This window comes from Psittacula echo (genome assembly GCF_963264785.1).
Source record: "Psittacula echo genome assembly, chromosome: 23".
Classification (NCBI taxonomy): domain Eukaryota; kingdom Metazoa; phylum Chordata; class Aves; order Psittaciformes; family Psittacidae; genus Psittacula; species Psittacula echo.
In genome coordinates this window covers 806,892-832,134 of record NC_137748.1, presented here as the reverse complement: position 1 = coordinate 832,134, position 25,243 = coordinate 806,892, and the positions used below count along the sequence as shown (strand labels likewise).

General features: G+C 51.4%; 1 protein-coding gene across 4 annotated transcripts in view; it reads left to right on the top strand.

Annotated features, from left to right (window-relative positions):
- MAPT (microtubule associated protein tau) overlaps window positions 1–25,243 on the top strand; it is a 48,702-nt gene that overhangs the window by 20,750 nt on the left and 2,709 nt on the right. Inside the window, exons 3-16 of one of the 4 annotated variants that reach the window (XM_080633210.1) lie at window positions 908–996; window positions 2,253–2,339; window positions 3,684–3,770; window positions 5,261–5,330; window positions 8,114–8,976; window positions 12,101–12,156; window positions 13,290–13,469; window positions 14,397–14,530; window positions 15,128–15,174; window positions 15,612–15,883; window positions 18,901–18,987; window positions 19,134–19,226; window positions 22,693–22,774; window positions 23,324–23,436. In XM_080633210.1, coding sequence (XP_080489336.1) covers window positions 924–996; window positions 2,253–2,339; window positions 3,684–3,770; window positions 5,261–5,330; window positions 8,114–8,976; window positions 12,101–12,156; window positions 13,290–13,469; window positions 14,397–14,530; window positions 15,128–15,174; window positions 15,612–15,883; window positions 18,901–18,987; window positions 19,134–19,226; window positions 22,693–22,774; window positions 23,324–23,436 — 2,244 coding nt within the window. In that variant the 5' untranslated portion in view covers window positions 908–923. Of the gene's footprint in view, window positions 1–907; window positions 997–2,252; window positions 2,340–3,683; window positions 3,771–5,260; window positions 5,331–8,113; window positions 8,977–12,100; window positions 12,157–13,289; window positions 13,470–14,396; window positions 14,531–15,123; window positions 15,175–15,611; window positions 15,884–18,900; window positions 18,988–19,133; window positions 19,227–22,692; window positions 22,775–23,323; window positions 23,437–24,981; window positions 25,130–25,243 lie in introns of all 4 variants that reach the window. The other 3 variants (XM_080633212.1, XM_080633211.1, XM_080633213.1) reach the window with 3 other exon arrangements.

Below are 25,243 nucleotides of genomic sequence, written 5' to 3'. Positions count from 1 at the left end.
TCAAGGCAAGTTCCCAAGCTTCCTTTAGTACCGTCCTTTCAAATGGCTTTGTAGCTAAGACAGGAATTGAATTGCAGTAGTCTTGCTGAGGCTACCCCCTTGCTGTGGGTAACCTAAGCTGCACTGATGGGTTCACCCACTGCTGAGGGTCGCAGCCCACATGTCATTACACAATAGCTGGTTATTAATCACTGCTGTAATTACAACAGCTATTGGGACATTAACAACTACAAGCAATGTCTGTCTGACCAGCACGGAGACTCAGGAGCAACACGGTCCCTGCTTCACGCAAGTGGATGATGTTTGTTGGTGACTTCCATCTCCTTCTGCAGATAGATGCACATTAGAAACTGTGTTTTAGCACCGCTCCAGTGTCCAGCCTCTTGTCTGAGCTTTCCTCTGCACCATGGTGTTGCCTACTAGAGTACCACAAGAAATCTGGAGTGGGGCTTTGGACAAAGGGACAATGGCTTTAACCTGCCAGAGGGGAGACTGAGCTGAGCTCTTAGGCAGAAGCTCTTCCCTGTGAGGGTGCTGAGGCGCTGGCACAGGGTGCCCAGAGAAGCTGTGGCTGCCCCATCCCTGGCAGTGTTCAAGGCCAGGTTGGACACAGGGGCTTGGAGCAAGCTGCTCCAGTGGAAGGGGTCCCTGCCTGTGGCAGGGGTTGGAGCTGGAGGAGCTTTAAGGTCCCTCCCTTCCAACCCAAATCATTCCATGACTCCCTGTTCTTACGAAGGCCATTGGCGGCTGATGTTGTGCAGTAGAATGTTTACTGCTTCTGGAAACAGGCTGACAAACCAAGCCTGTACCATGGAGCAGCAGATGGGAACACCCCAGCGGGGCTGGAGGTGCAAGGGAGCTGTATCAGGCTGTGCCTAACGGGCTTTGGTTTTACTCCCCTCTGCAGGTAACTTTGCTGAGAGATGGCGGAGCACCGTCAGGACGTCACCATGATGGAGGACCACGCAGCTGCTCAGGAGAAGCACATCCCATCAGGTGAGCAGCTCCAGGAGGAGGTGGTGGAAAGCCTTGCAGCCTTGCCCACTGCTGAGAGAAGAATGACCAGCGTGGGGTGTGAGGGCTCCTTTGAGATGTGTGCAGGTCACCCTGCAGCCAGGGGACAGTGGGTAGCTCACAGGATGCTCTCATGTTCACAGCAAGAGCAGAGCAAGCTGTGGTCCCCAGACTAATGATGCCCTTACTGCTGCAGCTTTGCACATTGTGTTTCTGTGGTCACTCCTTGGTTTGCTGTAAAAATCGAGCACTGCTTTTCTTTGGAGACACAGCTCAAGGGTGCTGCTTGCTGCCTGCTTTCCTCACCTGCACAGGGACATGGGGAGAACTGAACAGAGCGCTGGGAGCAGGGGCCATGCAGGATGCTTTTGCCCCAGATTTCAGACCTGCATTTCTCAAGCAGCTTTTCCTTTCTCATTCCATCATGCTCCACAGCTGAGCTTGGAACCCATGTAACACCAGCAGCCCTGTGGGACTCACTCCCAGCTATGCTCCATAGAGACATCATCTTAATTTTCTTTTCTTGAGGTACTTTGGCCACCCCTTACACCAGACAGAATTGTCCTGAAGAGAATCCATAGCATCCATTCATCCCGGGTTCTGTAACTCATTTCAGTCTGGTGGCTCCTCTCTGCTTGTAGCCTCAGCTCTGCACATCACAGGTCCTGGGGGTTTTGCTTATGCCAGCTTGAATCTTCTTTTCCAAGTCATTTTCTCCAGTTCTCATTATTTAGTTTGCCCAGACTCCTTGCAGAGAGGAGCCCTGTGCCTCTTGCCCTGCTCTTCCAACAACTGACTTTTGCAACCGACTCTTTGCACTGAGCCCTTTACAAACAATTGCTGGTTTGCAATGATTAGACCTAATGTGTCATGGAAGTGTCCAGCAGCCTGCTCTGGTGGCTCCAGAAATGGCTGAGGGGACAACAGGGCCTCAGAAGTTGTACATCCTTTGTGCTTCGTTGCTCAGATCTCCTTTCCTGCTTGGGCCATGCTTTGCTGTTTCTGGCTGTCCGGTTCACTGGGCTTTCTTTTGTTGATGGGGTTCTGCTTGTTCCTTTTGATGGTGACACTGGTGCTTTTGGTTGGCATTTTCACGCTTTGCTTGCTTATTAGTCCAGGATTTTTATACCCTCCAGTTACAGTTTCTTGCTGCTGTGGATCTGAGCAATCAGAATTTGTGACACACAGGCCGTAACTCATAGCTGAGGCCTTGTTGTAAGTATGTGAATGTTTTCCAGGCTATCCCCTTCAGATACCAGTTGATGATGGATCAGATGAGCCTGTTTCTGAAACATCTGACGCTAAGAGCACCCCAACTACGGAAGGTGGGAGCTCTTTGACTTACTGCTTTGAATCCATGATGGATGGGGTCGTGGTGAACCTTGTGAAAGACTCACTGTGCTGTGTTCTGGTGGGGTTCCTTAGGAGCAGTGTCTGCACTCTTGGACAAGTGCTCTTCTTTAGTCTCATCACAAGTAACATTTGCCACTCTGCAGAGTGAAATAATGAGCTTTAAAGGTGGAGAGTGGGTTGGAAGGCAAGGGAAGGTGAAGTGTTTATTATAGGTCAGGAGGTTCTTTGCAGTTTGCTTCCTGAAGACTCTTCGCACAGTGGCTGGAAGGTCCCGTTGGCTCAGTGTAGCTGGGAGCAGTCCCATGCTGTGAGCTCCCAGGGCCAGAGGTTTCCATCCTTGTGCTCCCCCAGGATACTGGCAGCACGTCCTGATCGCTGTGTTCCCTCTCAGAGTCAGCTGGACCTCACAGCTCTTTTTTCGCCCCCTTTATTCACACGTTCATTGGTCCAGTGTGATTCATGCTGCAATGATGGGATGGGCAGAGTCTTTACAGAAACCAAAACTTACTGTTTATGTAAAGCTCACATTGTAGGACTCGGGGCATGTCTGTGCTGCTCCAGAGTGTTCTCTGGATGCCAGCTTTGTAGAATAAACTTGATTCTGAAGGGCTGTAGAGACTTACTCACTATTTTAATTAAGTGCACTTGTTGTGTTCCTCTGGCTGCTTTAACCCTGAGTATCTGCCTCTTGGAGACTTCAGGTAAAGGCATTAAAAATGCAGCTAAACAAAGGTGAATGGAGATGCTGACCAGTTCCAGCCCTGTCCCGTAGAGGTATGGGCTCTGTTCCTGTGTGTGTGCCTCAAGGAATCAGTACATAGAACCTGGCTGGTGCAGAAGGGATATTGTCCCTCTTTCCAGTTGGATCAGGACTGTCATGACGAGCAGACATCCCTCTGGTAGATGGAGCAGATATCTACCTGGAGTGCAGCCCAGCCATGGTGCTCAGATGGTTTGTGGAGGTATCTGATGGGATATTCTTTCCTGCTTCAGACTAGGGATGCCCCATGCACAGCATCACCGTGCACACACATCAGGCACCCGTGACTGTCTTCAGCTGTGTATTTTCAGTCCATTCATAGTAAAGGCTTCAGCTGCGTGAGGAGTATGCTGGAGATGTGTGGGCTGTGTGGCAGAGGGGACAGCTCCTGGTGTCCCTGTGATACTGGCTTGGCTATGTCCTGCTCGGGTGTCTCCCTCCACAAGCACTGGCTCCAGGGAGGGAGTTGGGTGCTTTCCTGAGTTCTTCAGGCACGTCCTGGCCTCCGCAGGGATTTGCCACTTGACGGCTGTGTGAAAGCTGCATTGTTTTTCAGATGCCACAGCACCTTTAGTGGAGGAAGGAGACCACGAGGATCAGGGTGGTGTCGAACAGCACGGGGAGATCCCAGAAGGAACCACAGGTGAGGGAGACCGAGGTGCAGTTTCATCTCTTGATGCAGGCAGAGCAGAGAGCTGGACTGCTGTGTGCTTAAAAATAACACTACGAGACCTCCTGCAGGCGTGCTTTGTTCCTGGTGCTTTGCTCCTTCTTCTCCACGGCCTGCAGACATCATTCCTAGCTTACAGTTGTCCTCTTGCCTTCCCCATCCTGGAGGAAACTCGCAGCCTTTTCTTCTCTCTTCCTCAGCTCCTCATCTGCCAATCTTTCTTGCTGGTGTCTCTGTGGTGGCTTCACCTCCCATCTCCAGGCTCAGTGCTCACCTGCAGATCCTGTCATCCCTCTGCCAGCATTCTGCTGGCGAGGTGCTTGCTGTAGGACCTCGCTGCTTGTCTCGTGGGTGCTCTTGCTCAGCCCAGCCCATGCGAGTGTCTGGGAAGTGGCAGGTGAAAACCAGGCCACTGCAGCCGTTCCGTGCCTGCCAGCACGTTTGAAGGGTAATACAGAGGAAATGAAGTGGCTAATTCGGCCTGAATGCTCTATGTGGAATCACTGCACCTAGGCCTGGTTTTCCAGGGAGGGATGAGGGTCTTGCAGCTCCTGGGAGAGTCAGGTCTCTATGTGACAAACGAGTATGTGTCCTCTGTGTGGTCAGCATTGGCTTTTCCTGTAAGCATCAGACAGGTGATGGGTAGAAATGGGTTTCTGCCAGTGCCTGAACACTGAAAGGAGCCCCCAGCACTCTCCCTTGGGCAGCCAAATTGTCTATCCCACATCCAGTGGGATAAACCAGGCTGCTGGTGGAAAAACACAGAGTGGCTTTTCTACTAGCAAGGATGTGCGTTCTCTGGTTCAGGAACTGACTGGACCTGGGAGCCAGGAAGCTGCAGTGTGTCCTGAAAATAAGGGGAAAACAGAGGAAGTCCTAGTTTGGCTGCAGAACTGTGACACAGAAATAGAATTGATTTAGTTGGTTTGAAAGGAGTCAAATAGTTGAAACAATTTTGGTAAGGACAAATCATCATTGCTGGGAAGAAGATTGTGCTTCTCTAATGTACCAGGATTCCTGAAGTGTCAGACTGGGATTTACTGGTGTCAGATAGCCTCGGCAAAGCTCATTACAGGGAGGTAGGTGATAGACGCCGAGAAGGTCGAGCTCAGGTAAGAGTTAGGTATTAAGGTGAGTGCTAGGCAGGGTAGGAGGGAGGATTTAAATCCACGTCCTTCCTGCTCCTTACCAGCCTGTTTCTGCACCTGAGGGAGCTTGTACTAACCTGCCACCCAGGATATGTGAGCTGTGACACGCTCCTCCAGTCTGGAACAGTTCAGGCTGAACAGATCTACCAAGAGCCACCATTGGTGTGGCTTGATTCCCTTTCTGCTCCTGGCCTGCTCATAGCATGGATGGGCAGGATCAGCAGGGAGGTAAATAAATTCTCCAGACACAAAGTCTTTAAACTTAATCCTTGTTTTTATAATGGTTTTCCCCTTCTTTCTCTGAACTGGGAGCAGCTGAAGAGGCGGGTGTAGGAGCCACTCCCAACCTGGAGGACCACGCTGCAGGAGATGCTGCTCAAGGTTAGTGATCATTGGTCCCTGGGCTGCCTACATGTGGGGCTGGAGAATTCCCTACTGGAAGGCAAATGCTCTGCACTGTATGAGCAGTTGTGCACTTTTCCCTGTTGCTGACATGGGAGGGTCATACCTGCTTTGAATGCTCCAACATCCTCATTTCATAGAACCACAGAATGATTAGGGTTGGAAAGGACCTTACAGTCATCAGGTCCTTCTCAGGCTGCTCTGAATCTCTTCTCTGCCCAGCCTGTAGCTCTGCCTGGGATTGCCCTGACCCAGGGCAGGGAGCTACAGCTTTCCATGCACCACATTTCTCTCTCAGATGGCTGAAGACCTGATCCTTGTTTGTCCTCCAGGCTGAAAAAGGGAATGGACAGCACTGGGATGATGTTAGCCAGTTGGAAGTGCTCAGCACTGAACAGAGGCAATTTTGGGCCCCACACATCACACATGAAATAAGTGAATTGTTGAATTATGGTGTCTCTTTCTAATGTGAACCATGTCTGAAATGTACTCCCTGATGCCCTGACTGTAACAGTGGGCTTTTCCTCATCCCAGCCTTAGGGAATGTGACTGGCAAAGCCAGGCACTGAGCATCTTTAGAGCAGTAATTATGCTTCTGCTCAGGTGAGCCAAGAAACCATTCAGGGACCTCTTGGCTCTCTGGAAACCCTCTCTTGACTGCTCAGACAGGAAAACTTGATGGGATTTTCCCAGAGCACCCAGTGCTGGCTTAATTCTGTGCCCAATGGAGCAGACACACGGTTCGGACTCACTTTGATGTCGCGTTCTTGTATCCCTGATACACCATCGCCCTGATTTGGTGCTCTGTTTAAAATCTTAGTTAAACCCCATTTGTAAGGTGGTTTTGTGTGCAGGAGACACAAATTCCTCCAGTTGCTTGGGCAGCATCTTTCCTCCTCATGGCTGCATCAGTGCGTTTGCAGACATCATGTATTTTACAGAAGTAAATAGGTCTTTGCCTTCTCCCCTTGGGGCTGAATTCAGGTTGTCTTTGCTTTCCACACCCAGATGAGCACAGTTCTATGCAGTCTGCTCCCTGCAGTTAAATTTAAACCTTTCTGCCTCCAACTCTTCAGTATTTAAAATAGCGTTGCTACTACAAGAGAGAAATCAAGACTGTTGGCAGAAGGAGGGTGAAGTTCTCTCTTCTGCCTGCCCTGTTCAGTCTGGTTCTAAACTGCTGTTTCTCACCGGAGTTTTAGTAGAGGCCTTTCTGTACTGCCCTGGGATCTTTCATCTCGCAGGTATGGGAGCATACAGCTCATGGGAGCTCTGATGTAACCTCTGTGTGGCACTTGTAGGTTCTTGTGTTACTTCTCTGAAAGTGGACTTGTAATGATGTGCTGCTTCCTTTTAATCATTCTCTTGGATTGGGAAGAGAATGTGATTATGGATACACACACACAGAGTCTTGGGTATCTCGTTCCTGCCTTCATTTCTTGTATGGTAGGATTAGAAAAACTGATCTTTGCAGTGAAGATGGAGCATGTTAAAATGCTTGTGGAGTCTCAGGTGGAGAAACGTTTCCTGCTTCACACTTTGTGCCCTGCTGGCATTCTGCCTGCTCTTGACCTTGTGCTGCACATTGCCCTCAGATTGCCTGGCAGCTCCTGGAGCAGTGAACCCTCACGAACCCACCGTCCATGTCTCTGACACAAAGTGGGCTGGGATGGTCAGCTGGCTGCTGCATGAACCCCCCCCGAGTCCCTGGGGCTTTTTGATGCCATATTGCAAATATCACCTGCCAAGAGGTGCCAGTTGAAGGTTTCTTTCTCCACCATTTCACAGGTCTTTGTGTGGGAGCTGCCCTTATATTGTCTTAAAACAGGGAGAACATTGATAAGAGTCAGTCTTGACTTCTCCTTCTCTTGTTGTAATCCTGTTTGTTGGTTTAAGGAAGTGACAATTGGAATCTCAGTGCTGCAGCCTCTGATCCAGGCTCTTGAGTTTACCTGATCAATGCTCAAACAGACTCAACACTACTTGAAGCTGGATAGACTCATAATACTAGATGCACATTCTTATTGAGGCAGTTGACTTTAAAGCAATTTACCTCTGTTCAGGGTGAATTCCCATTGCTCAGAGCATCTTTGCTTCAGTTGAATGACTTTCTAACAGATAAAAGCTCCAGCTCAGCTTGAACATATGGCTTAATGCAGCAATTGTTGAGTGAAATTGTGAAGGGCTGTGTCACGTGTGAGATCAGCGGTAGAACAGAATTCTCTCTTTTGCCCCCTCCAAGCCCCAAAAAGAGAGGTCTGTGTCTGTGTGACCTTAGGTTTGGGCTTGAAATGGAACACTTTCTACTCTGCCCACATGGCAGCAGCAGCAGCAGCATTGGAGCTCTAATGAGCCTGGGTGGGTGCACAGTCCAGAACTGCTGTGGCTGTGTGGCTGCATGGTCCAGTGGTGGTGGTAGATTAGAAGATGGGTGAGTTCCTGGCTTCTGAACACCTCTGTAGCTAACGCAGGTCATGGAGTGTAGATGGTGGTGGTCAGATCCTGTTGCCACCTCCAGGACCAGGTCCATGGAGGTGTCTGATCTCCCACGTGCTGTGGCTGTCACTGTTCCTGATTCTCAGGGGGGTCTGAGCTTCTTTGAGGCAAAAGCCACTGTAGAAGTGAGTTGTCTGTGCAATGGGACAGTGTGGGACTTGCTTTTATCCTGGTAATAGAAATCCTCAGTCTCTCTTCAGCATTATGTGACTGCTGTTTGATGTACCTGTGCTAATTGTTTGCCCATGCTTCGTACCCTGCATCTTCAACTCCAGGGGAGCCAAGCTCTGCAAAGCCACAGCCTGGCCCCCAGGAGCCTGTGGGAGGTGTGATGAAAGGAGAAACCCAGTCCACAAAGCAGGCAGCTGGGGCTCTCCAGCAGCCTCTGCTGCCACCTGAAACAAAGGCTACAACAGCAGCTCCCACCAGAATCGAGGTCACCATCCCAATACCCCTGGATATGTACCAAGACTCCAGAGCATCCGAAGACAAGAGTGAGTTGTGGGATCATCGAGGCAGAGAAGGCATTGGTGTAGATCCAGCCCTGCGAGCAGAGCTGGGTCCTGAGGTGCACACTGAGGGGTTGGCAGGAGCTGGTGGCACAGAGGAGACCCATATTAAAGATGGGCCATCTCCTTTATGTACCAGAGCCCCATTAAAAGAAGATGCCAGTGGACAAGAGAGAGATGAAGACCGTGACATTGATGAAATGTCTGAGCAGGGTTTGCTTTCTCTGGTGGCTCAGCGTGAAATGAGCTTGTGTCCAGCAGCCAAGGAAGCTCTTGAAGAAAACAAGTCCAAGGATGTCCTCAGAGACATCCCAAGAGAGGCACTTCTTGTTGAATCTGAATCACATAAAGCAGGAGAGGACCAAGAGGAGAGGAGACAGCCCCTGGGAGGTGAAGAAGGTAGAGATGTCACCCCATCAGAGCCTTCAGAAGTCATCTCCCAGACAGAAGCTGAGCCCAGGGAGGGAGAAGATTCTGGACCCACAGAGATAAAAGATGATGTGCAAGACAAAGATGCTCCTTTGGAAGAGGTTGTGCCAAGTACAGGAGAACGTCGAACGCCCAAGAAGAAACCTCCTGCCCATGTTGCAGATAAAGCCACCAGTCGTGTGCCTCTCCTCAAAGGTGTGTGCTCCATTTGCCTGCCCTGAGCTCACACTACTGGGGGCTTGCTCACGACAAGGCTGCCTGAACCAGCCCTTCAGCTTGCTGCTACCTCTTGAATCCTGCTGCTTGGGACATGGCCTGGACCTTTGCTGTGAACTGATCTCCAAAACGCCGCTGCTTCCCCCTCCTGCTCCTTCCCTCTTTAGTTCCATCCTGGATGTCCTGGCACACTTGGTTTGCGTCCCTTGCATGGTGCTGGCGTGTCCCCAGTCATGCTTTGTTCACCTGGTTTTGTTTTGGTTTCCCTGGATCTGTGGGGTAGGCACTTTAACTCACACCCAGGGACGATGAAAACCGGATGGCCACAGCTGTGGTGTGTTGGAGTGGCGCTAAACCAGTGCTTGTTCCAGCAAGACACATACCATTACAGAATCATAGAATGGTTTGGGTTGGAAAGGACCTTAAGATCATCCACTTCCAACCCCCTGCCACGGGCAGGGATGCCTCACACTAGATCATGTTGCCCAAGGCTCTGCCTAACCTGGCCTTGAACACTGCCAGGGATGGGGCAGCCACAGCTTCTCTGGGCACCCTGTGCCAGCGCCTCAGCACCCTCACAGGGAAGAGCTTCTGCCTTAGATCTAACCTGAACTTCCCCTGTTTCACTTTGAACCCATCACCCCTTGTCCTGTCACTACAGTCCCTGATGAAGAGTCCCTCTCCAGCATCCTTGTAGCCCCCTTCAGATACTGGAAGCTGCTTTGAGGTCTCCACGCAGCTTCTCTTCTCCAGGCTGAACAGCCCCAATGTTCTCAGCCTGGCTCCATACGGGAGCTGCTCTAGCCCCCGATCATCCTTGTGGCCTCCTCTGGACTTGCTCCAACAGCTCCATGTACTTCTTTTTCTGAGTTCACCAGAACTGCACACAGTTCTTCAGCCTATCACTAACATAAAGAGCTTCACCTCCTCCCAGTCTGCCTGGCCTATCTCCTAAACAGCCTATAACCTTCCATCCCAACACTCCAGTCACAGGAGCCATCCCACCATGTTTCTGTGATGCCAACAATGTCATATCCCCTTAGCCGTGCACACACCCCTAATTCCTCGTTTATTCCCTACACTACAGGTATTTGTATAGAGGCATCTGAGCCGAGCTCCAAATGAAGCCGACTGCAGGCTCTAAGCATCTATTATAGGTGCTGGCATCTGACTGGGAGTGTTGGGATGGGTCAATGCCCTCTCCTCCAATACATCTAGTTTAAAGCTGCCTTGACCAACCTGGCATATTTTACATGTGCCCGCTCTCTGGTCCAATAACTCTTTATATTTGCTTTCTTAAAGAGAAGGGAGGAGGAAAAAGGCAAGTGAGACATCAGGTCTGACCCCACATTGATCCTGTTCCTTGTGCTTTACCCTTCAATACCTGCTACTAACTGCTGCTGGAGGTGAAGTCTGCAGCTAGAAAGCATCCTGCTGCGATGGCAGTTGTGGAGAGCGTGTCCCCTGGTGGTCCAGGGCTGTGTTTGGGATGTTCTGGGGCGAGTGAGGCCTGGCTCTTGGGTGCATCTCTCAGTGTGGATGTCTCTAGGCTGGGCAGTCACTGTCCTGGGTGAAGATATGGGTTCCCACTTTAACACCTGATGGTGTCTCACCACGTTGTACCTCAGCTCTGGCTGTTGAGAGCCTGGGGGAAGCTCTGCCCTTCTCCCCAGTGCCACATCCCAAAAGCTGGCTTGGCTGCTTCCATTAGCCTGGAACTGCTGCTCTGCTTTGCAGCAGAGGGAGTGTGTTCTTTGCTGTGTGGGGTTCATGAAGAAATTGTTGATAGAGCTTTATCCATTGGAACTAAAACTCATATTTCTCATTGTTCAGTCCCTAATAATCCATCGTGAGGCTGCGCACACGTGCTGCAGGCATTGGCATAGCTTGGGATCCCTCACATCAGAGCCTGGAAACCATGGTGGGGTGGGGATGCTTTGCCCAGAGTCAACCAGCTTCTGATTCAGTAGGAGGCATAGCAGTCATTTTCTTTAATGGTTTTATGGTCTTTTCCTTCTTTTCCTTTGTGTTCATCTGCAGCCTTGCTCCGTCTGCAGTGTAACTGGATTTGGGAAGGGTGGTGCATCCAGCAGCTCTGGGAGTGGCTGCGATGGGTCAGTGCTGGATTCACAACGTCGTTCATGTCACTGGAAAAGGGCTGACCCATCAGAACAAGTTTCCAAGCCACTGGGGAGAATATCAGCAGCTTTTCCTTCCAGAACAGGGAGGAATTAGCTGAAAACAGGGAAAAGGGGCTTTGTTATGAGTGCGTCATAATGCAAACATCCTCCCTGTTGCTGATCTCCTAAGCAGCAGTACTGCAGGCTGTGTGCTCATAGCCTAATGGGACAAAACACTGCGATACTGTCAGAGTCACTCTAAGCTTGATACAAATCAAGTAGGGCAAGAGCTAAAACCTTAATACCCTGCAGGGTCTGACCCGGATGCACAGGCTGCTGGGGAGGCAGAAGGCAGGAGACATCGGGTTAACAATGGCCTGGGGTAAAAATGCTTTCAGAGCTTAACAAAACTCATCACAGAATCTCACACTGGTTTGGGTTGGGAGTTCCAGCCCCCTGCCATGAGCAGGGGCACCTTCCACTAACCCAGGTTGCTCCAAGCCCCCTCCAGCCTGGCCTTGAACACTGCCAGGTGCTGCTAGGACTGGGGCATCCTTTGATGTTAGCCTTCATTTAGATGACTGTTAGAACCAATGGGTGTTTCAGGGAGGGAGACTCATGGTTAGGGTCGAAGAGAACTGCTCTGTCCTGAACTGAACAGATGCTCCTGGAACTGAGTGCAAATCTGGGCAAAATGGTTTCATAAAGCTTTTGTGTGTGTGTGTCTGATGCTCCAGTGATGATAACACACTGTTACCTGTGCACAGGGTGATCTGGTAACCCAGAAAGAACGTGTTTATGCTGTGGAAGTATTTCTGCAAGAAATGAGTGACTATTTCTAAGAACAGCATTTCATCTAATGGGAAGCAGGAACCTGGAGCACCCACCCAGCATGCATGTGGCTGCAGACCAGGCATTATCATCTCCCTGGGGTTTAGTGACCATTCCCAAGGGGTGTAACTCTGTGTGTTTCCATTGCTCAGGTCGTATTGACAGCAAAGACAAAGACGGGACTGAAGCTGAGGAAAAGAAACCGAAGGTAAGCTAAAAACTAAAACCAGAGGTGCCACCAACACACTGAAGTGCTGAGCACATTCCTGACTCCCTCTCCCACACTCCTGGACCACAGCTGTGCCTCTTAGGAAATCTTGTCATTATTTTCCATTCTTTCATCTCCCTCTCAAGAGTGTTTTATGTTTTCTTCCCTCACCCTGGGTTGGCGGGTGCAATGCATGGTGGTCTTTGAGGGTGAGGAAGGGAACCAAACCCGTAGCTCATGGGGTTGGGTAGATGTTAAAGAGCTGTTTCCTCAGCCCAAGACTGGAAAGCAGGCAGCTGGCTTTGCTGGGCAAACTGGTGTGGGAGCAGACTCAAGTCTATGTTGGGCTGGAGTGGGGTCAAGCAGTGTCACAGCGAAAGGAGCAAGGCACGTAATTAAAACTTAAATGAAATAACCTAGGCCTTGCAGGTGAGGAGCAGAGTTTGATAGTGGGTAAGTGCCAGACGTTAAAAGATCTCTGTCCCACTGCTCGTTTGAAGGAGGTTTAGTTCAGGTGAGCGTTAACCTGGCCAGTACGTGGGTGAGGTGATCGACAAGCTGATGGACAGGTCAGTGGGTGAAGAATTAAAGGTAAGGGATATACTCATTTCAAACAATGTGAAATTGGGTCTTTCTCTAGGGCTGTGCCAGCCATTTGACGTGGTACCAAGAAGTAGTCTAGACAGAAGCAGAGATCCCTTATTGACAGAGCAGGAGGGATGGGGCTGAAAGACCTCAGTGCAGCCATCTGCAGCTCCCAGCAGTGCTGGTGTTGATAGTGCTGTGTCTGCAGCATCTTTGCCAGTGGAGCACAGGGAGTTTGGGAGGCAATAGAGCAGTTCAGGGGATAAAAGGTGCCATTGGTGTGGAGGGTAGTGGCATAGGCAGCCTGGCACTGGTGGCACTTCCCCAGAAGGGGCCTGGGTGTTGCAGCCTATGGGAGGAGTAGAGCTGAGATATCTCTGGCCTGTGCAGCTCTGTGCTGCAGGGAGAGGGCAGTGCAAGCCATCAGCTACCTCACACCAGTTCTGCATTGCACCTTCTAATCCCGTTTGATGTGGGTGAACCCCTTTTGTTTCCCTCCCATACTGATTTGTGTTCTGTTCCACTTTTATTTTGTTTCCATGTTTAAGAACTGCTCACCCTGCACTGCCAAACCCCCAGGGGATAGACCCTGCATCCCCCCCCAGCGACACACCTCCTCTAGCACAACCCCTTTGAAAACACCCTCCAGCCCTGCTTCCACCTCTAAACGAGCCTCTTCTGTCACATCCCGACCTGCCAGTACAGGAACACAAGAAAGGAAAGCCAAGGTAAGGAGGTGGGGGTGGTAGAGAGGCAAAGCTGCCTTGGGGAATACCTGAAGGCATTCCTGACAGATCTGACTGATAGTGCTTGGCAGGGCAGTCGTTCAGTGGAGAGGGTGGGATGTGCTTCCCCTTCACCCCTGCTTTGGTGCTCAGTTTTGGTATTTGAAGCAACTGGGTGCATCACACCAGCACACAGGCCCCCTGCGCTGCATTACAGCAAAAACACCTCACTGCTGCAGGGTGGTACCTGCTCTTCCTGAGGCATTTCCAGGTCCCTTTCTTGTTTTGCAGCTTTATGCTATGTTTTATGGGTGCGTTGGCTGTAAACAGCAGATGTATTTGAAATGTGCCAGAGCCAGATCTGCCAGGTGCTACACAGAGCCTAGGGAATGCACCCACATCCCTGTCTCGCTCTGCAGTGTAAGAAGTAGCTTGGAGTTTCCCTTTGTGGTGTTTAGTCATGCAAATACACTGGTGGTGAGGGAAAGAGCAGGGATTGCAGATCACAGACAGTGAGATGTGGTTTGAGTGTATCGCAGGTGGGGATAAAGGAGGTGCTTGGAGTCTGGCACTGTGCTCCTCAATGGAGCCTCTGGTCTGGTCAGTGGATTTGGGCCTACAAGAAATCTGGTGAAGGACTTTTTACAAGGGCAAGTAGGGATCAAACAAACCTTTTAACAAGGCCTGAGTGTGAGGTGGATTATGTAGCTGAAGCTAAGGGCTCATGCAGGAAAGCGGCAGGAGTGACTGCGTGGTGGTTGTCATAAGCATCGTGATGGGAGATGGGCTATAAATGGGTACATTGCAGGTACCTGTGTGTGGGAAAACCCATGGGAGCTCCTGTGGGTTGTATCTTGTGTGGCTCTGATCCATGAACGGTGATCCCTGGGCATTCCCCCCTCCATCAACCTTTCCCCTTTGTGTCCCCAGGGCTCGGAGATGAGAGGTGGCACGAAGGCCACGCCGCGGTCTGGAGCCGGGCAGGCTCAGAGGAACTCCACCAATGCCACGCGCATCCCAGCAAAGACCCCCACGGCCCCTAAGACACCCCCCAGCTCCGGTAGGTGATGGTGAGCACGGGTGCTGCTGCCTCCCATGTTTGTCTGCTTTGGGGGTGCTCCCAGGCTCTCCATGCAGTTAGGTGGGGGTCACACACAGTGCTAAGGCAGGGCATGGCCAGCAGGATGAGGCCTTTGTGGTGACTGAGAGCTGCTCAGCCTTGTCACCAGGCTGTGTGTGCAGAGCTAGGGATGATTCCTCTGAAGGGAGCCTCTCTGGATGCTGCTTTACCTGCTCTGTTCGTACAGTTTTCAGTGTGTAGGAGAGGGCAGTTGCTTTATCCCTTTGGGATTTCCTTCAATTTGGAAGATTTAGGCAGCTCCATTTTTTAATCCATCTCTTCCTTTTCTCTTGACAATATTTCACCAAGAGCGGGGGCAAGAGGATCAGTTCTTCGAGTGCAGGAATGGAGATTAGCACGTTCTTCTCAGAGAAGAAAACCCCAGAAAGCATCAGGCATTGAATTCCCATTATAAATGGTGCTTTTCACTGAATATGTGTGTATATATCTCATGCTTAACCAGAGCTGCATAAAACCTTAAATCAATTAAATTTCCAGGTTTATTATGTTTAAACATCTTTCTCATTCATTAAACAGGCAGAAAGGAGCAGAAAAAACCCCCTCCTGCAGCAGCAAAGTCTGAGAAAGGTGATGTCTAAGAGTTTTCTCTTCTTCCATTTCTTCTCAAACTGGGGCCAGTTCTGAGCTGCTCGATGGTCAGCCGTATTTAATGACGTAAAAGTATTATGTATAAATGCTTCCACATTCCTAACAGAGAAGTGGTTTTACCTGTCATTGGTCACTCATGCTTGGGTGGGGGTGTTACCCCAATGAGATAGTGAGTGAAGACCATCTTCCTTCTGAAAGCAACTAGGAAATTGCCTTTAGTCACAGTTTTCACCTCAAAATGAAGTAGAAGAAGGTGCAGCCATCTCCCCCCTGCTGCTGGGCTGCAGTAGGAGCAGCAGGTGGGCCCTGGGGCCAGGCGGCACATCAACCCCATACAGTCAGGCAGGGAGGGAGGAAAGGGTTGTGTACCTACGTTGCTTATCCTGTGCTTGCTTCCCTCTGTGTGCAAACTCCAGGTGAGCAGCCAAAGTCTGGAGACAGAAGCGGTTACAGCAGTCCCGGCTCCCCCGGGACTCCAGGCAGCCGTTCCCGCACTCCCTCTCTGCCCACCCCACCAGCCAGGGAGCCCAAGAAGGTGGCAGTGGTCCGCACACCACCCAAATCTCCTGCCTCTGCCAAGAGCCGCATCCAGCCGTCAGCTGCGCCTATGCCTGACCTCAAAAACGTCAAGTCCAAAATCGGCTCCACTGAAAACCTGAAGCACCAGCCCGGAGGTGGCAAGGTAAAGGTGGATTCTGCTTTCCCAGGGGCATGACTGCAGGGACAGCGGGTGCTTGGTGCTGTGCCTGGGAGGGGAGAGCCCTGCCTGGAGCAGCAGCAGCCTGGCTGGGGTCAGACATGCAGCAGTGGGCAGCCAGGCTGCAGGTGATCTCCAGCCTGCTTCTGCTTTTCGAGTCCGTTGGGTTCATTGGGTTGGGGGCTTGTCTGAAGTTGCTCGCTGGCTTAGTGCAGTGGAGCTGTCCTGCAGAGAGCTTGGGATGTGGCACATCAACACATGGACTGGCTGCCAGGGGATTGCCATTCCCTCGTGGTGTCCAGTGAAGGAGAGCACATTGAGACCTGCAGCCCTAAAGAATAGCAGGGTGAGGGTTGTGTTTCTGAATCCTGTACTGTGGTCTGGAACAGTCCCTTCAACACTGCCTCCGTTCCTCTGTCAGGGAGCACACAGGATGGTCTCCTCCCTGGGGGGCTCCCAGGCTGGGCACTGTTTTGAGAACGTTGTGATTTTGGATCCAGCTCTGTTGGCAAGATCATGTTCTGCCATTAGGCACTGTCTTGCTTACATGATGCATGGCCGGAACTGGAGGCATTACTATCCATTCAACCACTAGTGCTTTTCACTCCCAGAGAGGCTGTTTCACAAGCAGCAAAGTGAACTCCGTGCTCCAAGTGTTTGGGAATGAGGGCCTCATGTTATATTTTGCAAGCCCAGCAGAGGAGGATTCGGGTGAGGGAGTGGGGTGAGCTGATCCATCCATGCAGCCCCAAGAGCAGCGGTGTGGGGTCACACAGCTCCAGCTGAGGTGGTGGCTGCTCATAGAATCATAGAATCCCAGACTGGTTTGGGTTGGAAGTCACAGCCCCCTGCAGGGACCCCTTCCACTAGAGCAGCTTGCTCCAAGCCCCTGTGTCCAACCTGGCCCCCAGGGATGGGGCAGCCACAGCTTCTCTGGGCACCCTGTGCCAGCGCCTCAGCATCCTCACAGGGAAGAACTTCTTCCCTCTATCCAGCTTGAACTTCCTCAGCACCTGTCCGACCCTCTCTGCACTGTTCCCTTGCACTGTGTGGCTGTGTCCTTGCTGCATGGGTAGAGACAGGCCAGCACCTGCTTTCTCTGAGTGGTGCAGGCCCGGTGGCTCTTGTACACCTGTTCAGTGACAGACCTGCAGGTCTGATGGCTGCTGCAGTGAGGGTTCCCCTCTGCTTGTGCCCTGCAGACCTTGCTCTGTGGCTGCTCATGCAGTGCATGCCATGCTGTGTGAGCGGGTAACTCTGAATGTTTACCTTTGGCATGGGAGGAGGCTTTGAGATGGCTTCTCTTCCCCATCTTAAATAGCAGCCTGCTTTTCCATTTCCTTCCGTGCTGGTGATTTACTGGAGAATGCACGTTTTGCTTTGTGCTGCAGGCCTGGCTGTTGGACATGAGCAGAGCAGCACGTGTCCATCCAGCTGCCTGTGTCCAGGGGCCCTCCTTGTTTTCCTGCTTCAGTTTTTACTGCTGTCCCCAGAAAATGGTGCTCTTGAAGGCCCCTCACATTCACTGTACATCACTTAAATTGTTTGCTCGTCCTTTTTAATCCAGCTTTTATGAGGGTCTTTTTTCTCTGCATCTCTGTCAGGCAACATGTTTATTGTTGTCACTGAATTGGGGACAATTTGTTGCTCTTTGCAGGGGAGAATGGCAGGATGCTCTGCTGGGGATTTTGTAGGACACAAGGCTGCTCTGAACAGAATGGTTGCAGCTGGAGCAGAAGGGGCTGATCCCACAAGTTTGATTTTAGAGTGGCCGCAAGATGGGTCTGAAGCCTGCTTCCAGTGCAGATTGCAGACCCCCAGCTTAGGGAAACAAATGGCATGGGGCCCGCACACCAGAAATCAGCCAGGCCGCATCTCGTCCAGTGTTTCTGCATTGTCTGAGCACTTTTGTTGTTGCTGGATCACTGAATATGGCTCTGGCAAAGCCTGGTCTAGCTGAACCGCATGCTCATTTGCAGGATTAGTTGGTGTCAACTTGGAAAATGATGCTAGAGGCACGAGCCAGCTTTGGTGCTTCACCAGGGGGGTAGTGGGGAGCAGGCTGACGTGCTGGGATGGAGGGTGAAGTTGTCTGCTCAGCCAGCTTTGGGGACACTGTTGTCCAGGCACTGCACGTGCAGTGGGGTGTGGTGCTGCTCTCTTGGAGGATGCTCTGTCTCTGCCTCTCATGAGGGTTGTGCTTCAGGTGGGCTTTCTCCTGAGGGATCACAGGCCTTGTGTGCCTGCTGGGTTTTACCTCTGGTTTATACTTGCACAGGTTGTAAAGCCTCTCCGGTTCGTGTAGGGGAAGGAGCAGGGACAATCTTCATCTTTGTGTTGTCTGGAATAGCTGCTCCTGTGTGTGGGGTCACTCCAGCATAGCTGCACTTCTAAAACCCAGACAGGGGAAACAGCAAAATTAGTACATACTAAATTGAAACAGCTTCATTAGCACAGAAATGTGTGTGTGGTGGGGAAGGCAGGCATGCCTGGGGACTGGAGGGTGACATTAGCATGGTACGTGCTTCCTCCATGGCACCAAGCCATTTCCAGCCCCTCTCCCAGCGGAGGTGTGTTAGGAATAGGCAATAGACATGTCGCATCTGCTGCCTTTGGGGTGGGCTTTCTCTCTGCTCTATCTTTCCTCCTTCCACTGAGCTGAAGCTCAGTGCACTGGTGTTTGCTGCCCAGCAAGTTCCCTGTTTCATTCAGTGAAAGAAAATGGGGTGATCTGGCTTTTTTCTGTTCTGTGGCTCTTCTCACTAGTGTTTATGGCCTGGAAACACAGGCTGCCTCACTAGCCTGATGTATCCAATCTCTAGCTATAACCTGACCGCCTCCATCTTCAGTTTCCAACCCGTGAGTTGACGTGTCTATGCAGCAAGCCAGAGATTCTCCTTAGCTCTTGGCATGGAAGGCAGGTTCCTGCTTGTAGGGATGTGACACGTGGTCAAGCTGCAGATGGTCATGTTGTTTCTCACACTCTTTTCTGGCTACCAAAGGTGCAGATTATTAATAAGAAGCTGGACTTTAGCAGCGTTCAATCCAAGTGTGGCTCAAAGGATAATATCAAACACATCCCGGGAGGAGGCAGTGTGAGTACCTTCACACTTTCAATGCACTATAATACTGCTGATTCTAAGTGGCATGTTGTGTACACTAAAGCGCCGATGCTATCTGCAGTGACCTGCCATCAGATAGCTATTGGTGACGTGCAATGACTCTTTTCTGGCTACCAAAGGTGCAGATTGTTAATCAGAAGTTGGACTTTAGCAGCGTTCAATCCAGGTGTGGCTCAAAGGATAATATCAAACACATCCCGGGAGGAGGCAGTGTGAGTACCTTCACACTTTCAATGCACTGTAATAATCCTGACTCTCAGTGGCATGTTGTGTACACTAAAGCACCGATGCTATCCGCCGTCAGATAGCCATTGGTGACGTGCTGTCCTTTAACCCCATTAACCCAAAAGACATGGTGAGATGAGCCCTAACAAGTCCTGTACATGCCTGACATGGACAGAACTAACTGACCTGTGCAGAAACCATGTCTGTAACAAAACATCCTATTAACTGGAAGGTTTAACACTACCTGGAAGGCTCGATGCCTCATTGTCTGCAGGATGGGTGGCCTCTGGCAGACAGTGACGTAGTTGCTGATGCAGTAGACAGATTTATAAGCAAGCACAGTCCTTGTTGCTTAATAGACTGCTAAATTGCACTTGACTGCACAACATGTGAACGTGCAGGTTCCTGCCCATTCCCATCAGGCCTGTATGATCCATGCAAATATTAAGCTTCTCTTTGCTATGTCCGGCAGTGCCGTGGAGGCTGAGCCTAAGATAATATTGAGTGTATTGATCGGAGCGCTGGCATTTCCAGCTATTGCCAGATAAACAGCTGGACTCAGCTTTCAGTTACTGTGCCAGAAACCTGGAGAAACTCCACAGAGGTTGGTGGATTTACACCAGTCCCTCTGGAGACATTGTGGGTCTGGGCAAGATGATGGGCTGAGGAGGGCGCATCACTGAGACCCCAAACAGTGTGACCCAGGGGCTGTGGTTGCCTGGTCTGAGGAAGCTGTCTGGTGCCTCTCGGATGTTCCTGATGGATTTTCTTTGTGCTGTTTTTGATCCCTATGGATGCCCTCCCTGAGAAACTGAGCACTGCAGAGGGCTTGGCATGTAAGCACTGGGACATAACTGGGTTTGCAACCTCCCACTTAAATTTGATGTCATTCTGCATTTATTTAACAGGCCAGAGGAGCTGCTTTGCAGAGGTCACACCTCTGTGAAGCAGGTTCTGTGCTTGTTCTGCTCTTTCTTACCCCAGGGTCCTGCTCTGGCTTGGACTGCTTGGTGCTTGGTGGACCACTTGTGACACCAGGAGTTAGTGTTCCTCATGAATCACCTGTGCTGTGGCTGGTCATGAGCTTCAGCACAGTGTGGTGAGCTCATCCTTGTCTCTACTGAGAGCTCACTCCACAGGCAAGCATTTGCAACTGTAGTGGGTTAAGAATTATCTGGATTTTTGGCTGGAGGTTGTCATCCCTCCCCAGGCTCTGCCAGCAGTGAAAATAGTGGGATCGCTGCCTGGCTGCTGTGACATGGAGAGCAGCAGCTCAGCTCTGGGTACTCGGACCAAAGCCATGTGCTGCTGTGGCTGTCCTGGGCCAGAGCTGTGTCTTGGGGCACTCGGACAGAGGAGCAATGAGAGCACCAGGGCTTGATGGCCACCACACCTCACCCCTCCTCTGCTGCTTCAGGAGGAATGAGCTGGTGCTGCAGGGACCTGGCATTAGTACCTCTGTTTTTTAAGCCAGTGGATGCTCCAGCAAAGTGATGTGGTAGACAAAAGTTGACCTAAGCATTGCTGATGTGGAGGGGTGGGACTCCCAGGTCTCTGTTTCCCAGGCAAGCAACTCTGTGGCCCTTTTCCTTTCTTGCTAAAATGGGGAGGCCTCTTCTCTGCTCCCCAGCAGGATGGTAAGGGGTTAATGGCATCTGTAAAAAGAGAGAACTTCAATTGCTGGTAGCTTGCTCTGGAAATGGGAGGTCTTTCAGTCCCAGGTCTCAGTGGTGCCTGAATTCCTCATGGGCCCTTAGGTCACACTGGGATTAGAAAGGCATCGGCTGTCCTTTTGGGATCTGCTTCCTGCCTTCTGCCTTCCCTGTGCTTTCCTCCTGCCCCGTGCATCAAACGTGTGATCTTTCCCCAGCACTGTCTATGTCTGTGTCTGCCTTGTGCTCCCAGAGCCAGGGATTGCTCTTCTCCCCTCTCTCTGTCTCCGCTCTCTGTCAAATGTGCTTTTAGATATGCGTGAGCATCGAGACAAGGTAGGCCCCTGGCTCCATGTGTGGGTAGGATGGGATGGTGGCACTGAGCCTCTCTTCCCCCATTCTTTTCCTAGCTGCATGGTGGAGGGAGAGTGTTTCTCAGTGCTGTGCACAACCACGGTCCAGCACCTAGCTCTGAGAGTGATGGGGCCAGCAGGAGAAGTGAAGGATGCACCTTCACCCTGGGGCTTTTGAGTCAGCACAGAGTGCTTGGATGCAATGGAGAGCAGTTGCTACGGTGAATCCTGTGTGCTGGCTCTTGGTCTGGAGGCTGCCTGGCTGCTTGGGGGGGTGAGCTTCTCTGAAAAGGTCCCTTTGGTGGTGGCACATCCTTCCCGAGACCTGTGCACTGTGTGCAGCACACAGTGAAGGCACAGAGAGCAGCATATGCTTCCCCTGAAGTCCAGGCTGTTGCTGAGAGCCAGACTCTTCCCTGTGAGTAGGAACCAACCTTGAGGTGCTGCTGATCTGATTTCTCCTGCACAGCCTCACTAGTACAGCAAGTAGTGTGCTGATTCACACAAAACCAGGGTCCAAGGGCACTTCTGGGCTTATGGGGATGTTTTCTCACCCCTTGTCTCCTGCTCCTGACGTAGCTGGTGTGTCTGTGCTGTGGTTGCTGTCCCTGACAGACCCCTGCAGTGGTTTGGTTGGTGTTTTCCAGTGTGGTGTTTAAATCTCTAACGTTACCACTAAACGGTTACCCGTTCCTCATGTCCTCGTGTGTGCGTCTCGTGTCACCCGGTGTCTGTGTGCAAGAGGCCCTGGCCCCACACTGGGCACGGCACCGCCTGGGATGGGGCAGTGTCATGGGATTGCTGGAGATGGGATGGGTAAAACAAGTGAAAACCAGAGCTTAATATCCTGAAATGCTGTTGTGGATTGATAGCTGGCGTTGCCAGTTGAATTTCTGTAGTGGGAACTCCTGCCTGACAGTTAACCTTTGCCTTGCCTTTTTTTTTTTTAACCCTGGTTTCCATTACAGCATCTTTCAGAAATGCATATTTTGGTCACTCTTTTTAAAAGTTCTGTGCACATTGATCATTTCTGTTCTTTCAGTTTTTGTGGACATAAGCTTTATGTTTTACACCAGAAAAGGTATTTATTTTTTACGTTTTTCTCTCTGGTATTATTTCCTTCTTTTGGATGATGTGTATGCAAATCTGAATTAATCACCACTCCACTTTCTTTCTCACTCTAAGCACTTTAAAATTGCCTCTACTTCCCCCCTCTGTGGAGAGGTGATCTCATGCATGCTGACATGTTAAAGAGAGGCTACTGCACACAGGCATTAATGATCTCCCATTTCTGATGACAATTTCTTTTTGTATCTTTAATCTTCCTGGGGTTTAAGCTGTCCTTTCCCTTGACTCCAGATCAGGTGCCGGTGTGTGTTGTGCCTCCCCCTCCCCACTTGCCCGTGGTGGCCATCCCCTCACTGCCTTCTCCTTTCTCGTACGGACAGGTTCAAATTGTTTACAAGCCAGTCGACCTGAGCCACGTGACATCCAAATGTGGTTCCCTGGGCAACATCCATCACAAACCAGGTACCCTTTGACTCTGCAGCACCGGGTGCGGGTCCTTGGGAGCTCACAGACTGCTTCCTGGTGTGCACTGGGAGATGGGAGAGGGTTGGAGTGCTTCTCTTCACTCCCTGCACTATGGACCCAAGCATCAGAGTGAGCCCTGGGGTGCTGGACACTGTTCCCAGCTCAGTGACTGTCAGATCCTCTCCAATCTCCCTGACTGCTCAGTTGTACAGGAGGGGCCTGGTGTGATGGGTGAAGGTGCCAACACATCCCTGTAAAGGGAAGTGTTTAGGAACAAAGAGAGGGGACTGTTGGTGTTCAGTGGGGTCAGGTTAGCTCCCAGCCCTTGGTTCTGTAGAAAATTGGGATGTCTGTCAGCTCTGCACAGCATCCTTTGGAAAATCTGGTTCCCATTTGCCCTGGCTCCAGGGTTTCCTACATCACCCTGTGGTCCTCTTGCTGCTGTTTTCCTGCTCCTCACCCTCTGCTCAGCCTCAGAGTGCTCTGGTTGAGCCACCTCAGTTGGCTGGCACAGCAGCTAACCCAGCCTGTGCTCTTCTCTTGCAGGTGGTGGCCAGGTGGAGGTGAAATCTGAGAAACTGGACTTCAAAGATAAGGTGCAATCGAAAATCGGGTCCTTAGATAACATCAGCCACGTCCCTGGAGGAGGAAACAAAAAGGTAAAGGGGCACTGGGTCGAGAAGAGGCGTTGCTGTTCTGCTGCAAGGGTCGGTCTGTCTGTCCTGTGAGCAGGCATGTGAGCAAAGAGTGGTCCACTAGAAGGTCCTGCTCACCCAGCTCATCTTTAGACCCCACGGCCTCTCCTCTCTGCCTGCCAGGCAGCACTTCTTTCCCGGTGCTTGGAACAATCTGCTGCCCATGTTCTAGTGTGGTGTGGTCTGTGCTGTCCTCAGAAGAAAGGAGATCTCTTCTTCCTTCAAGTCTCAGGCTCTGAGCTGAGGCTGACAGGGGGCTGTGCAGGGAGCGGTGTATGCTTGGGGGGAGTTAAATTGAAAGACAGAAGGCAGCCAGGTCAGGTGAAATACTGAAAACCTGGGGTGAGCCGTTCCTGCCAGGGCTTCAGTGGTGACTTCACAGAAAGTCTTAGCTCGGTAAAGGACCTCTACAACCTCTCTTCAAGGACAGCCACGTCCCTTGCAGGCAGGAGCAGGGCGATCAGGTGAGCACATTGTTGAGGCTCCAGCCTGGTGGCACATGTGGGTGGATTTCTGTAGGGAAAAGTGGGATTTATCTTGCTTGGTCTTCAAACACTCTTTTCTCAATGGGAGGGGAAGTTCTGTTTCAGTTCCTGTGTTCTGGCACTTGGTTCTTGGCCACGTTTGCTCTGTGCACTCCCAGCTCTTCACTGGCCTCTGGCTGAGGGATCGCTTGACTTCCTTACCCTTCTCTTGCTGCTGCTACACATCAGACTGCCCTGTGCTTCACTAAGCCCATTTCCATCATTTTTATTCCAGTGATGATTCTTTCATATCCTGGCACATTCACTGGGTTGTAGTTTGAGGAACTTGCCTTTTGGAGGGGTAAACGTGTGACTCAGCAGCGGCATCACCTGCCTCAGCTTTCGTGTGGCAGCTTTCCATACCCTGCCTAAATCCTGGAGGTGCAACATGAGTTCAGATGCTGCCTCAGATGCCTTCCTTTGTCCAGCCCATTTTTCCCTTGGCACCAGGGACCATCCTCGGGCAGTGCTGCTCTGAGGTGGGATGCTCTACCCGCAGCGAGGGGACAGGACACAGTTGAGCCCCATTAACCCTCCACATAGGGCGGCTGAGAGCAGCTCCGCGGCTCCTTCCCCAGCCTTTCCCATGTCCACTCCTTGCTCTGTGACACAGAAGATCCAGGATTGGCCACACAGTCCACAGCTGTTCAGGCTGAAGCCTGGTTCATGTGTTTCTTCCTCTTGCATTGGATCTCCTGTGGGGAACTGGGTGCTCTGAGCTTCTGCCACGTACCTACGCCCACAGCGGCAGCTCTCCTTGACTGCACATGGAAGGCTTTCCTCCTCTCTTCAAAGGCAGCTGCTGTTCTTCTTCTGAGCCCAGTGAAGGACCCTGTTTTTCAACTCTTTTTCTGCCCATTTTTCTGTTTCTTTTCTCTATTTTTTTTATCCTTTTTCCTGCTGGTTGACATTGATTGGATCTTGGGTCTTGTTGCTGATGCGTTTTTTGCACCCCACTGCCCTGGGCGGGTTTCTTCACCTATAGAGAGAGAAAGGCAAGGAAGACAAGACCCGGCCCCAGGCTGCTCAGACCCCAAGCCCAGACCCTGCTGGGTTCCAGGCCCTGGTGCTGGAGCCACTCAGCCCCCCGGAGAGCCAGCTCCCGGCCTTGCACTTGGCTGGGGAGGGCACCAGTAAGTAGCAAACCTGATCCACTGCACCTCTGCTCACCAGGAGAAGAGGGGTTTGGCTCATGGGAGCAGCGCTTTGTGCCCAGCTGGGCTGTGGGGTAAGGGGAAGCTTTCTGT